This window comes from Nansenia antarctica (genome assembly GCF_963989245.1).
Source record: "Nansenia antarctica genome assembly, chromosome: 7".
Lineage (NCBI taxonomy): Eukaryota > Metazoa > Chordata > Actinopteri > Argentiniformes > Microstomatidae > Nansenia > Nansenia antarctica.
In genome coordinates, this window is record NC_137677.1 from 50,021,709 (window position 1) to 50,036,708 (window position 15,000).

Consider the following 15,000-nt stretch of genomic DNA (forward strand, 5'->3'; position numbering starts at 1 on the left):
CTCTCTCTCTCTACCTCTCCTCTCCTCTCTCTCTCTCAAACCTCTCCTCACCTCTCTCTCCTCTCCTCTCTCTCTCTCTCTCTCTCTACCTCTCCTCTCCTCTCTCTCTCTACCTCTCCTCTCCTCTTTCTCTCTCAAACCTCTGGTCACCTCTCTCTCTCCTCTCCCTCTCTCTCTACCTCTCCTCACCTCTCTCTCTCTCTACCTCACCTCTCTCTCTCTCACTCTCTCTCTCCTCACCTCTCTCTCTCAAACCTTTCCTCTCCTCTTTCTCTACCTCTTCTCTCCCTCTACCTCTCCTTTCCTCTCTCTGTCTACCTCTCCTTTCCTCTCTCTCTCTACCTCTCCTCACCTCTCTCTTTCTCTACCTCTCCACCTCTCTCTCTACCTCTCTACCTCTCTCTCTACCTCTCTACCTCTCTACCTCTCTCTCTACCTCTCTACCTCTCTACCTCTCTCTCTACCTCTCTACCTCTCTCTCTACCTCTCTACCTCTCTCTCTTCCTCTCCTCATCTCTCTCTCCTCCTCCCTGACATACAGGTACACCACCACCTCACCCTCTCCTCATCTCTCTGTCTCCCTGTGCATGCGTGCGTGCGTGCGAGAGAGAGAGACAGACAGAGAGTGGTGAATGGTTTCACTAAGTGAAAAACACACACAATTGATTGTGTGTTATTTCCTCCAAACGGGGGCTGCTAGGGTGTCTTGTGGTTAGATCACTATGGGGGAAATTACAGGCACACACACACACACACACACACACATGCTCTCCTGTCATTGTTAATGAGCACACTCAGAGTGAGAAAGGAGTCTGAGGTGCGACCTTCAACCTATAATGCCAGCGGATATAGTGTGTTTTGACTGATGGAAAGCGAGAGATACATGTGTGGCTGTGTGTGTATAGAGAGAGCTGTGTGAATGAGTAACAGAGAGATAGCACATAGAGCAGTGTGTGTGTATGTGTCTGCGTGTGTGTCTGTGTGTGTGTATGTCTGTGTCTGCGCGCATGTGTGTGTGTACGTGCTTGTGAAACAGATCAAGAGCTTTGCGTGAGTGCATGCGTGCACATGCGTGAGTAGCAGATAAGAGAGCTATATGTGTGTGCGCGCGTGCCTATGTGAGTAGCAGATAGAGAAGTGTGTGTGTGTGTGTGTGTGTGTGTGTACGTGCTCTATCGTGACTAACAGGCGGTTGTTATTCATCATGGCATGCGACTCCCAGCAGCCCACACACATCAGGTGTGAGATTGGCAGGGGGAGATGAGGGGGGGGAGGGGGGGAGGAAGAGGGAGGGAGCGTTACGGCATCAAAACATTCCCCCTCTCTCCGCAGCGAATCTGAGCTTTCACGCTCCCCCTCTTTCTCCCTCCTCCCCCCCCCCCTCCTCTCTCTCTCTCTCTCTCTCTCTCTCTCTCTCTCTCTCTCTCTTATTCCCTCGCCCTCTGTTGTGCTATCTCGCCCTCTGTCATTCATATCTCTTGCTTTCCATTTGACCCTTTTTTTTCGGTTCCGTCTTTCGTTCTCTCTCTCTCTCTCTCTGTGTCTTATTATTCTTCTCTCTTCCTCTGTTCTGCTATCTCATCCTCCTCTCTGTCCTTTATATCTCCTACATTCTGTCTGCCTCTCTTCTTTGTGTTACACGTTCTCTCTCCCACGGCTTGTTCTCTCTCTCTCTCTCTCTCTCTCTCTCATATTGTTCATCACTATAGAGACAGTTTTTCTAACCATGCAGCTCAACTGCCTGTGGCACTGCAATCAGCACGCTGCTCTGCTCTGCCAAATGTGTGTGTTTGTGTTTCTATGTATATTTGTGTGTGTGTGTATGTGTGTGTCTGTGTCTGTCAAGCCTGTTGGTTTGTGGTTTATGGTTTGAGGACTGGGGGGAAGTGTGTTCTCTGTGCTTTAGTGTCAGCTAAACCTCTGAACCCTGATCCTTCCTGTGTGTGTGTGTGTGTGTGTGTGTGTGTGTGTGTGTGTGTGTGTGTGTGTGTGTGTGTGTGTCTGCGCGTATGTGTGTAGATAACGGCCCCAATAAAGTAAAATCTTTATTCATGAATGCTTATATGCGCATATGTGTGTCCTCAGCTGGCCCTGCAGTCTCGGCTGTGTGACAGGACGCGGATCGGAGAGTACCACCTCGGGGCCGTCCGCTACACACAGGCCCAGCCCGGGGACTTCAGTGACGACGATGACGACGACACCAACGTCCTGTTCTACTCCCCAGACATGACCCTGAAAGACAGAGGACCCTGAGAGAGAGAGCAGGGGGGCAGCGAGATAGGGAACCAGAGAGAGGAGGGAGGGAGGGAGGGAGGGAGGGAGGAGGAGGAGGAGGAGGAGGAGGAGGATGAGAGAGGAGGGAGAGGGGGAGGGAGGAGGAGAGAGGAGGGAGATGGGAGAGGGGGAGGGAGGGAGGGAGGGAGGGAGAGAGAGAGAGAGAGAGAGAGAGAGAGGAGGGGAGAGGAGGGAGATGGGAGAGGGGGAGGGAGGAAGGGATGGAGGGAGGAGGATGAGAGAGGAGGGAGGAGGGGGAGGGTTTTCCACGGCTGTGTAGAGGAGGACAGTCAGGCAGATAGCAGCCGGAGATGAGCTGTCAGGTTCTATTATTAATCCCCATCCTTTACTATTTAATATCCTAAAGCCTCCCACACACACGCACACACACACACACACACACACACACTCACACACACACACACTCACACACTCACACTCCCCCACACCCCCCCACCACACACACACACGCGCACGCCTAAAACCTCAGCTCCCCGCATCGCTGCTATCCTGCCTGGCGATCTTCAAACGTTGGGAGCGTCGCTAAAGAGAGGCTACCGGGAGCGAGGCCGTGGAGGGGCCACACGTCAGCGCCAGTGGGAGGTCTTTGTTGTGTCACTGCCGCTCTGTTGTGTTGCGCCCAGGCAGGGAGCAGCGGGCTGACTCATCCAGCCCCCCTCGACTGGCCCCCAGCATCAGACAGGCAGTGCGAAGGCGTCTACTAATAATAACGCTTCTGTTTTGATGTAACCGTGTGCAATCTTCCACAGAGGTCCTCCTCGTGAACACACACACACACACACACACACTCACACACACACAGACACACACGTAGACTAGCAGTATCACATCTCAAATGACTGGAGGTAAAATAATTGACTCTAAAGTGCAGTTCTAGAATCAGACGAGCCTACCCCTCCAGTCCTAGGACAAGGCCTGAACCCCTGACCCTGGATCAGTGGTTTAGGGAAGGCCAGCCTGCCTAAGGGTCTCTCATACTGATGCTACAAGGGCCAGGGCAGGTTCTAACTAAAGCACAGCCTGATCCTCAACCCCGGATGAATAGATGGAGGGAACGAGGGATAACTGGAAAGAGGGAAGCGTGTGATACTTCAGAAAGGGAATGGAGGAGGAACGTGAACAGGAGGAGAGAGATGGCTTGACAGGGCATGTCCCAAAGCTTGCAGTGTTCTGAGCAAATGATCAGTGTTTCAACTCTACGGTTGCAGTGTTTCAACTCTGTACTGTACAGTGTTTCTATGGTATTTATCTCTTTCCATATGGTATTATTGTTTTTACTACTTTTGTATCGAAGTCGTATGTTTTTTTGTATTTTAATGCGGTGGTTGCTCACAGGTTGGAGCTTGTTTGTTATACTGTATTTATAAGAGAATATGTACTGTATATATATTTGTGTAAATATACTATATTTTTGTATGGATGCCTATGATTGGAATGTGTGAAACTCGATGTTTATGGTCAAATACAGCCCCAAACACTCTCACACTCGCATATGCACCAGTAGAGGCCGGTGGAGGTAGAAATCGGAGGGCGAGTTCATTGTAACACGTGGCATGGAATGAAGAATGGATAATGGTATCCGTTCCATGCATTACCATGAGCCTGCCCTCCGATTTCTACCTCCACGGGCCTCCCCTGATATGCAGTCACTTTCTTAGGTGCCTGTCACAGGCAGGGCCTAAGCAAGTCCTGGATTAAATAACACACTCAATGTTAAATCTCCATTGATGATGCTTGTTAGTCGAGGATTAGGCTCAAGCCTTGTCTGTGAAACCGGCCTCCCATGTCTGAGGTGGCTGTGCCTCACCTTTTAGGTGTAGATGACGTGACGGTGTGACCAAACCACAGAACCACAGTGTCTTTCTTGGGTCTATTATCAACTTCACCCTACACACACTCCTTCAACACACACTCTTGATAGATACAGAAGCCTACACCCTTGTCTTGACATAGTGCCCTTTCAACGCACACACACACCCACACTCTCTCATCGCACCCAATTCCATTGGCACTGTTGTTTTAACTCAGATGTAAACTATATCAAATAAACGAGGAGGAGATGCATTTCAACACAAAACTGAGCCTGGACATGTTTATTTCAGTGTCACATTGTCGTCCTTCAACAGGGAAGTGCAAATACCCTGCCCCCCTACTGTAAGAGAAATAGAGAGTGTGTGTGTGTGTGTGTGTGTGTCTGTGTCTCCAGGCTTCTGGAATAATGGATATTAATTATTAGGCAAACCCTGCTGGCCTCTGCCATGTCTCCAAATCTGGTTAACTGGATTTTGATTAATGAAAAACGGCCCTGTACCCCAGACATCTCCCCCCGCTGCCGAGATCTCCCTACAGGAGAGCAGCGCGCGTTTTTAACGGTTCTTACTCGGTAAAACGACCCGCCAAGCGCCTCGATAGAAGCGAATCTCCCTGTCACACGGGAAGAATTATTTCCCCCCCCGTATCGCCGCATGCGCTGTAATTGGATACAATTTAACACTCGCATCCCACGGGCATGTCGGCGCGCGCTGCCTACCATTAGTTCGCCTCGTCGCCACTGAATCATTTTTCAGATCTCGAGTGAGAGAAAGAGAGTGTGTGTGTATGTGCGTGTGGGGCGCGCTAAGGGGGGGGTAAGTTAGGACGATTCTAAGGGCCCAGCACTGACAGGGGCCCAAGAGAATCTTTTTAAAAATATATTATATTTATAATAATATTATTATTATCATAAGGAAGTTAATGTAGCCGACTTATAATTCTATGTATTAAAAAAAGTTACAAAAGAAACAAACTGGAGTTTTGTTTCTCTATGTTTGACAAAATTAAGCCTTATTATTTACCCCTCTATTTATTCATTGCATGGTTCAGTCCACCGCGCGCGAGAGGAACGTTACCGCGAATAGTCTGACAAGGATGGGGGTGATGTGGTCATGGCGGGCAACGCCAAAGTCAGGTAAGGGTCTCAAAAGAGAAAAGTAAAAGTAAAGAACGAGGAGAGTGACAAAAAAGGGCGACAGCTAGTCACAAAGTAAAAAAAAAATAAATAGTATTCATTCACAGACCTTCTTTTGGGGTCCATAACATGTAGGCTACCTAGCCAACATTGTGTGGTTTAGCTCTAGCTAATCACTGCGTGGATGACCTAGTTAGCTCGCTACAGCTAATTAACATTAACTTCAAGTAAAGTTAACTTACAGTACACTGTCAGTATCATTTCAGTTAAATGTATGAGATGAGGGCAATTTTGGTCCAAATATAGGTTATTAGAGCTCAGTGAATTCAGCAGCTATGCACTCTTGCTATAGCTAGCTAGCTTGCTAACTAGTATAAGGTTACATGCTAATGACGTCATGCACAGATGCAGCCTCCCAGTTGAAGGAGAAGGAGGTGAGCAGTAGGAGTTTGGGGTTAACAAACAGATTTTGAATATTTTAATGTATGCTGCATTACCATGCAAGCATTGAATACAACTTTAGCTAATATTCATATTTAGTTAATAGTTCTTCCAGTAATTGCAATAACATTGACCACTGGCATCTTAATATTATTGTTAGCTAGCTAGATAACAATATACGCTGCTCCCCTGTCATCAGTGACCCCCCAAGCCCCGAGCTCAGGGTTACCCAACCAAGCCGGAGTGGGCATGGCCACCACTGTACACCTGAACCCGATGCAGCTGATGGCGGTGGACCGGATCGGCCTGCAGTCAGCACAGATCAGCACCCAAGGCATCCAGTCTGCACCAATGGCAGCGCAGGGCATCCAGCCTGCACCAATGGGAGTGCAGGGCCTGCACACCTCTGGATCAATCACCACGCAAGGGATGCAGCAGGCACCGTTCTCTGCCCAGCAACAGCAGCCGCAGTCTGAGGCCAAAGCTCCAGGTAATCTGAAGTAAACAGAGACACTAAACATCAAAACAGATGTTTTGAATAGCCAAAAATCAAACCAAACCATTTCTCTCCTCTCCTCTCCTCTCCTCTCCTCTCCTTGCCTCTCCTCTCCTCTCTCCTCTCTCCTCCTCCTCTCCTCCTCCTCTCCTCTCTCCTCTCTCCTCTCTCCTCCTCCCCTCCTCTCCTCTCTTCTCCTCTCCTCTCCTCTCCTCTCTCCTCTCTCATCTCTCCTCTCTCCTCTCTCCTCTCTCCTCTCCTCTCCTCTCCTCTCCTCTCCTCTCGATAGCTGGTGAATAAGTGACTACATTAATGCTTTGTGCCTTTCAGGGGTGATGTTGGCAGACTGCTCCACGTTCGTAGCCAGTCCTATCGGCAGCACGTTCAGCGCCACGCAGCCTGTGGCCACCATGGTGCAGACGCACCCCCAGGTCGGCGTGGGCAGTGCCCCCACCCTGGTCTCCTCCCCCAGGTCCAGCATCCTCCGCAAGAAGCCAGCCAATGAAGGGCGAGTGTTGCCTCTGCGCCTACGTTACCCCACGGCACTTTCACACAGCATGCCTGAGTGAGACTGACACCGTGTTGGTTGTTACTGTAGATGTAGAATGTGTTTAACGTGGCCGCTGCTGTGTTGTTGTTGCTGTTCCAGGTGTGTGAGGAAGAACCTGATCCCAGGCCAGCCCGGCGAGCCCAACAGTGGCAGAGTGGAGGGGGGGGTGAGAGGAGCGGGGTCCCCTCGGCCTGCAGCGTGAGTGTTTGCTAGATGAGTGGTCTATGATGGATGATATATCGTGAGTTTAGAATGATAAGGTTCTATCTCCGTTTAGGGCAGTTCAGAGCTATTGAGCGTCAAAGTTTTTACATTCCATTATGTTTTGTGAGATGGAACCGTTGTATTTTATTAACTAACTCAAAAATGTCAACATTTTTAAAATAACACCACACAGGCATTAATAAACACCTAATGGATCAGATTATGTAGAAAACACAATTTTGACAAAAATGGAGATGGAACCTTATAATTCTAACGTCACGATATGATGGATGGTATATCAGGTGTAAATCAGTATGAGTAGTCGTATTAATGCCAACTACGAACCCCTAACATGATTCTCTCCTGTTGTGGAACCTTCTAGTGGGAAGCCCAAAGCGGAGGTCCACATGACCATGGCTCCGCCCGTCATGGCGGCCATAGAGGCCCTTCCCTCTCAGGGGGGCGAGCAGCAGGCCGTGTCGTCCCCGGCCCAGCACCTCTCCCAGGCCATCCCCACCCTGCTGGCCCCCCCCGGGCCCGCGCCCCCCTCCCAGCCCGCCACAGTGCTCTCCGCCCTCCCCGCCTCCATGGCGGTCACCCCCCCTGTCCCGGCCTCCATGGCCAACACCGTGGCCTCGCCCACCCAGCCGGCGGCCAGCAGCACCGCGGCGTGTGCCGTCAGCTCCGCCTGCGCAGAGGTGAAGATCAAACAGGAGATGGAGCCCATGGACACCTTCCAGCCAGGTATGTGGGCGGAGTCTTTCTAACCCTAACCCTAATTAAGCAATATCACAGGAGAGGGAGTGCTGTTATACTGAATATCAGCAGGGCTGTGATTGGGTCGTAGGTACGAGGCCGCAGGCCGAGTAGGAAGACAATCACAGCCGTGCTGATATTCAGTATAACAGCACGACCTCGAGGGTGATATTGCTTTTATACAACAGTTCTACAGCGCAACTTATTAGTTAACAGTAATAAGTGACAACAGATTATGATTTGTTTGTTTTAACCATTTATTTTGGCTCCGTCAACAACAAATAGTTCCGCAACTAGACTGTTGCCTAGCAACCTGAACACAAACATCTGCAGGCTAGCTACTTTGTATTAACGGTCATTTCGCAGTGATACATATAGTTAAAGGTCCCAGTGCTGTTATACTGTATATCAGCACTCATGGAATGCCTCTTGTCCAATCAAATGACTTGGTCGGAACTAACTGTTGTATAACCCTGCTTGTCATGTAGAGAACTCACAGAAAAATAAACAAGGAAGCTAAAAGCATCACTACTGTTTTGAATAAAACAGAGTCGAGCACACAAATAATAGTGTGAATAACTCGGCTGTCTCCCCCCCCCTCAGTGTCCAGTGTGAACCTCCCCTCCGCCCCCGGCCTGAGCTCCCATTCCTCCCTCAGCGCCCCCTCCTCCGTCATTGTGACGTCATTACAGGGCTTAAAGTTCTCCGGCACGGTGCCGGATTTCCGGCGCGGTGCCGGATTTCCGGCGCGGGGGAATTTTGAGGGGGAAAAAAAAAAACTGCAATTGCGGCATTGCGCCGACGTGGTGGCGGGGGCGCTGTTTCACAAATAAGTTAGCTTTCGTGTTTGCTAGTGAAACAGCTGATAGTTGATGTTGACTGCTCAAGGAGAATACATATTTGAAAGAACAGAATGCCTGAGAGCCTTATATTGCATTATATTACATTATATTTTGAATGGTCATCTGGTGCCTGAATATTGTTTTTTCCTTTACATATATAATGACATTTCCACCATAAATTGATGGAGAAAGGGCACAAATTGGTGCATATCAATTCACCAGAATGCAAGAAATTAAGTGTTTGATGCTCGTTTAAGGACCCCCAGACAGCCCCGCTTCATGGGCCCCCCCCGATGTCTAACACCTCCGCCTCATTTTGAGCCAGGAAAAACCCTGAGTAGTGACGGGAAGCCTTATGGGACGTGGTGGAAGGAGAATATAAGTGATAGTGGCTTAATAAGTAATCAGTTTGTTCTTTTAAAGACATGTATATATTTTATTCTGTATTGTTATAGTGATAGTGGCTTAATAAGTGATGCAATCAGTTTGGCCTTTTAAAGACATCTAAATATATTATTTTATTTTGTATTAAGTATAAAACAGTATTATGAATGAATGAATGAATGGTCTTTATTGTCATTACAGTTTTTCCCAATTGCTAAAACACAAAAGCCAATTCTCTAAACCAAATGACCAGTTCTAATAATAATAATAATTCATTGAATTTATATAGCGCTTTTCCGAGGCTCAAAGACGCTCTAAACACATTTAATAAAACTAGCTCCCATTTGCCAAAACCATAAACACATTTCAAAAAACACAATCCTCCTTTTCTCATAAATCTAAACACATTTTGTCTTGCTAAAACACAAGTTGCAAAAAACTCTGCTCAAATTCTCAAATTAAAGCTCATGTGATGCAAAATGCTTGCCACAGTCAGCAAAATTTGAACACAATGAACACACCTGGCTTCATTCATTAAACATAACAACTCAAAATGTAAGACACTTGTTGCAAATGATTGTGGTGTGTGTGTGTGTGTGTGTGTGTGTGTGTGTGTGATATAGTTCCATAAATACATAAAAAAACATCACACCCTGAACATTGTTTTCAGTGAGTATTGTTGTGTTTAATGGATCCTCTGTAGTGTTTGCATTGAGTTGTGATACAGTACAATAGTGTACATGTTACGGTACATGTGGGAATACAGTACATGTGGGAAAACTAGGGTTACGGTTAGGTGCTAGGGTTAAGGTTAGGGTTAGGGGTAGGGTTAGGGTTAAGGTTAGGGTTAGGGTTAGACATGCCAGCATGTACCAAGTCACCCTAGCACCTAACCCTAACCCTAGTTTTCCCACATGTACCATATTCCCACATGTACCGTAACATCCATGTATTTTCTGTAGATTTACATACTGTTCATATGAAACACACAAATCTATGAATGCCCAATACTCTACAGTGATATATTCTGAGAACAGATACTGTAAGGTTTCTAAAAATGTGCTTTGGCAGTTGTGAAAAAAAAGAACATTCTCACACACTGAACATTGTGTTTTCAGTTGTTTTGTTGTAGTCTGTAATGATGCATATAGTGTTTACATTTTTGCAGGCTTTGAGCAGCTGTTTTGGTGTGAAAGTTTGAGTTTTGAAGAGAGAAGGTTTTGTTTTGTTTATGTAGCTTTAGAAAAGTGTGTTGTGTTTAGAGTTTTGGGAAAATGGAGGAAAGTTTTGTGAAATGTGTTTTAGCAATTGAGAAAAACTGTAAAGGTGGGAAATGGATATCTAAAAATGCATGACTATCATGCAAAATCAGCCTTACTGTAATGTAAAATATGTAATGTTAGATATAACGTTAGACAGGGAGCGCAGATTTATTTTTATGCATGACTATCATACATGTGGGAAAACGGGTTGGGGTTAGGTGCTAGGGTTACAGTAAGGTTAGGGTTAGGATTAGGGGTAGGGTTAGGGTTAGGGTTAAGGTTACGGTTAGGGTTAGACATGCCAGCATGTACCAAGTCACCCTAGCACCTAACCCTAACCCTAGTTTTCCCACATGTACCGTATTCTCACATGTACCGTAACATTGAAGGAAGTTATACTATTTCAATTACTGTAACTCTCACCCACCCCTGTGGGTGAATGCGTACTTCAGAATGGTCAAGAGATCCCTTTAGAAAGAAGTCGATTGTCCACACGTAAGATCAAGTTCGAATTACTGTACTGTAATGTCTTTTAGTTATAGTAAAATTAGCCAAGCATTACAGTAAAACATTCATGAAGAACATATACATACTGTAAAAGGATATTTTCCAACAACATACATACTGTATTTTCTATAGATTTACATACTGTTCATATGAAACACACAAATCTATGAATGCCCAATACTCTACAGTGATATATTCTGAGAACAGATACTGTAAGGTTTCTAAAAATGTGCTTTGGCAGTTGTGAAAAAAAGAACATTCTCACACACTGAACATTGTGTTTTCAGTTGTTTTGTTGTAGTCTGTAATGATGCTTATAGTGTTTACATTTTTGAAGGCTTTGAGCAGCTGTTTTGGTGTGAAAGTTTGAGTTTTGAAGAGAGAAGGTGTGGTTTTGCTTATGTAGCTTTAGAAAAGTGTGTTGTGTTTAGAGTTTTGGGAAAATGGAGGAAAGTTTTGTGAAATGTGTTTTAGCAATTGAGAAAAACTGTAATACAGTACAGGTACCATACAACGAAATTTAGGAGGGGGGGCTCCCCTGGTGCTTGAAAAAAGACTAAAAACACGAGGGCCAAGGGTAAAATAAAAAAGGGAAAAGAGCTGGTTTACATAAATAAAGGCTATGTACACTATCTACTATACTACTATACTATACAATAAAACACTGTGCTGTACTCTATGCTATGCTATAAATATCCTAACTTTTCCTATATCTGAACCTTATGTACACAAGGGTTGTCATATTGCACATAGTATTGTTGCACATTCATTTAAAGTATTAATGCATTTTAACATTGAGACATATATTTTGTTTTGACTATAAAATAGTATTAATGCATTTAAACATTGAGACAAGAAGCTGTCTTCTGTACCCGCTCTCCCAATATCTCAAACTGTGACCCCCCTCCCCAAGAAAAAGTTTCAGGCACAGGATTTTTTCCCACTTTAAGCCCTGCATTTAAGTTAGCTAATCTGGTGTAATGTATGTATTACTACAGTATGTTAATACTATTATAGGACATATTATGAATTATGTAGAGCAAGAAGTAACAAAGGACAATGACAGCAGCACAGCAAGTTGGCTTTATCACTAGATTTCAAGGATCTTATTAAAGATTTTGCTACTAAGAAGGCCCAGAGTTTAGCTTTGATTTGGTCTCTTTACTCCTATCTTGAATCGTTGTGCATTAGGCTAGATATACTATTCCACAGTACTGCCGCAGTGGGTAAAAATTACCTATTCAATTTCGCTGGCACCATGTCTGTGTTGTCCCTCTTGTATAAAACACTTTTGTCTTTGTGTGAAACAAGCAATGCTGAGTCAGTAAATATCTCTGCTGTAATTCTTCATTGATCTAATCCTGACAGTATTATGGCCAACTGATCTTTAAAAGATCTAAATGTATTTAGACACATTACCACCCCATTAAAATTATATTTAGACTTTTTGTGTGATTTATACATTTATAATTGGGTTCAAATCTTCATTTAAATATACTTTTGTCCTTCTGTTGTTCAAGTCTTAATTTAATAAGTTAAAGAATGTTGAGATTTCTTTGCTGAATTGTTGATTCCTGTATTAAGTAATTTTAAATTACATTTACAAAAGATGTCCATCATTGGATTTCGTTCATCAACTTCAACTGGGTTGTCTAGCAAGGACGTGTCGTCCATATAAGCATAGTAAGCAGTGCTTACCCAACGAAAAAATAAAAAAGGACAGTGAAAATATTAAAATAAAAGTGCATGTAACCGTTTGTTTGTTTTCATTAAAAGAGTCGTATTTTAGGTCGCTATTCTCCTTGCTTGCATTGCGTTGCATTATAAGCACTTCTCTCTCTGCTGAAATGTCATAATGTAATGTCTGCGTCTCTCTGTGAAAATTTCTTCTTTTTTTTCTTCAATGCCTCAGCCCACTGTTTAATGTGGCCAGGGTAAGCATGCTTACCAGCCAATCAGTAGTTCGTTCATTCCGATAAGAGCTACTGATTGGCTCTTATCACTTTCAAGTTCACTTAACATTTCACCTTACTTTCTCTCGCCCGGCAGAATAGCTTATGCCAGCTAGCTCAAACAATCTAAATAATAATAATCAATAAGGATAACTTGCTTGATTTTGTGAATATGGACATTACTGTCAGCGACCTAAAGGGATTTCGTAGACTGGACTGGACTGTAAAAACACAACTACTGGCTAAAGGCCGCCCGAAGCCACCACTCACCGATCTTCACACCCAGAAAGGGAGAGTCGCTAGGGGTTACAGCAAGCCTGGTATCGTATGAGCGGTTTATATGATTCACGGGGCTGGTGGCGATCTGTGCTTGTTTATATGGTTTGAGTACTGCTGTACTGCTGGTTATGGCTCCTTATTTAAGACTTCCTCTGCTTTTACCTTTGAATGTAGGCCTGTGCCGTTGTGTTTGGAGAGAGACCTGCTTAATCAATCGCTGAGATAGGCCTAATGTCGCTGTCCGTGCCAGTGGTTCTGGACCAAAAGTGTTTGAGAGAGTTAGAGATGTGATGTGATGTCAAGTGCCTGTGTGACAAAAGTGTGAAAAGAAAGTGTGTTGTGAGTTTACTATGGAGGATGGAAACGGTGTGTGTCTGTGTTGTGCGTGTGTGCGTTTGCGATGTTGAAACTGGACTTGTAGATTTCAGCAGGTTGGCTACTTGAAAAGATCTTGAGCACCCCTGATATAGTCGAAACTGGCAACTGTTTTTTTTGTTTTTGGTAATCTGATCACAAAGTGACCCTACAGTTTATTAGCGGGTTCTAGGGCATCAAAATTGCATTTCCTTGAAACTGCGTTCACTGATAGCGTGTATGTGTAATTATGTGTATTTCTATATCTTATGCTTACCCAATCTAAAAGCTCACGGCACGTGCCTGTTGTCTAGGTTGATGGGTGGTTTAGGTCGGGGGGGGCCCAAAATGATATTCTGTCATGGGGCCCAGAATCTCTAGCGGCGCCCCTGGCGGTGGGTGTGTGATTGAGGTGTGGTGTGTGTGTGTGTGTGTGTGTGTGTGTGTGTGTGTGTGTGTGTGTGTGTGTGTGGTGTGCGTGTGTGTTTGGCGACAGGATCCAGGGAGAAACCGGACCGATATTGGACCACGGCCATGACCTAGCGGTGACGTTGTTAAGTCTGACGTCAAAAGTGACATTTAGCCATTTCCGGGTCCAAACCAGAAATTCCCCGCACCAGAGTACCAGTGTACTAAAGCGGTAGAATGACAGTTCAATCGTTTTTTATACTCGGATCTATTCTTACAACAAGGGACACAGCACTTTCCCGTTTTCTCCATATTGTCAGGGTATGTGAGCCTCGGAAAAGCGCTATATAAATATAATTAATTATTATTATTATTTCGGCATTTCGAAGACAGCGCCTCAGCCAACGTTGGACCCGGAAACACGTCACGACTTAACAAGCGGTAAGAATCCTAGCCAGAGTGCACCAGACAAAAAAAATACAGTTCAACCTCTAGTTGAAAGCATGCCTGATTTGAGCTCTTTGGGGGGGGGAGGGGGGGGGGGGGAGCATGGGATCACACTAAACCAATAAGCCCGAGAGGCCAATGCAGGGGTTGAGGGATGGAATGAGGCCTTTTCGCTCTCTCAATCAGTCAGTCAGTCAGTCAATCAAAGGTATTTTTTTCTCACAGCTCGCGTATCTTTCTGATGGCTGTGTGGATAAAAGCGGGCTGAAGTTAGTGTGTCCTCATTTCAGCCGCTATTGTGGAATAGGAACTTCAGCACGACCGTCGGCCTCTTCAATTACACCCACCCCCTTACACACACAACCCACCCCTTACACACACACACACACACACACCGGCCCTGTCCCGCTCTATGTGTTTGTTTCGTGTGTGTGTGTGTGTGTGTGTGTGTGTGTGTGTGTGTAGAGAGAGAGAGAGAGAGAGAGAGAGAGAGAGAGAGAGAGAGAGAGAGAGAGCTTTTGAATGAACGCAAAGTCCTTCAGTCTGTCGACCGCAGTCACCGGATACACACAGGCTTGGTGGCGGCCAGCCGAACCACGAGAGTTGCCGCCAGTGTGTGTGTGTGTGTGTGTGTGGGGGGGGGCAAGCACAGCTGCTGCCTCTCCAGCCGCGGACGTTTATCTGCTATGGTGGAGCAGCAAGCCCGGGAGGAGAGAGAGAGGGGAGGGAGGGGAGGAGGTGTGAGAGAGGGAGAGAGAGAAATAGAGGGACGGGCGTGTGAGGGCTATGTCTGTATTCGTCTCTCTCTCTCTCTCGTCTCTCGTCTCTCTCTCTCTCTCCGTTGATCGCGAATCGCAGTTCTTTGGGGAAGTGGAG

The 15,000-nt window shown here is 45.8% G+C and overlaps 2 protein-coding genes across 2 annotated transcripts in view; both read left to right on the forward strand.

Moving 5' to 3' along the window:
- Window positions 1-2,253, forward strand: part of LOC308162720 (cyclic AMP receptor-like protein A) — a gene marked incomplete at both ends in the record, with an annotated part of 57,760 nt that extends 55,507 nt beyond the window's left edge. Inside the window, one exon of the mRNA XM_080536862.1 lies at window positions 2,086-2,253. Coding sequence (XP_080392988.1) covers window positions 2,086-2,253 — 168 coding nt within the window. The remainder of the gene's footprint in view (window positions 1-2,085) is intronic.
- Window positions 2,254-5,932: 3,679 nt separating this feature from the next.
- Window positions 5,933-15,000, forward strand: part of LOC308162721 (BCL-6 corepressor-like) — a gene marked incomplete at its 5' end in the record, with an annotated part of 45,868 nt that continues 36,800 nt past the window's right edge. The window contains 5 exons of the mRNA XM_080536863.1: window positions 5,933-6,173; window positions 6,510-6,744; window positions 6,829-6,927; window positions 7,316-7,677; window positions 8,293-8,397. Coding sequence (XP_080392989.1) covers window positions 5,933-6,173; window positions 6,510-6,744; window positions 6,829-6,927; window positions 7,316-7,677; window positions 8,293-8,397 — 1,042 coding nt within the window. The remainder of the gene's footprint in view (window positions 6,174-6,509; window positions 6,745-6,828; window positions 6,928-7,315; window positions 7,678-8,292; window positions 8,398-15,000) is intronic.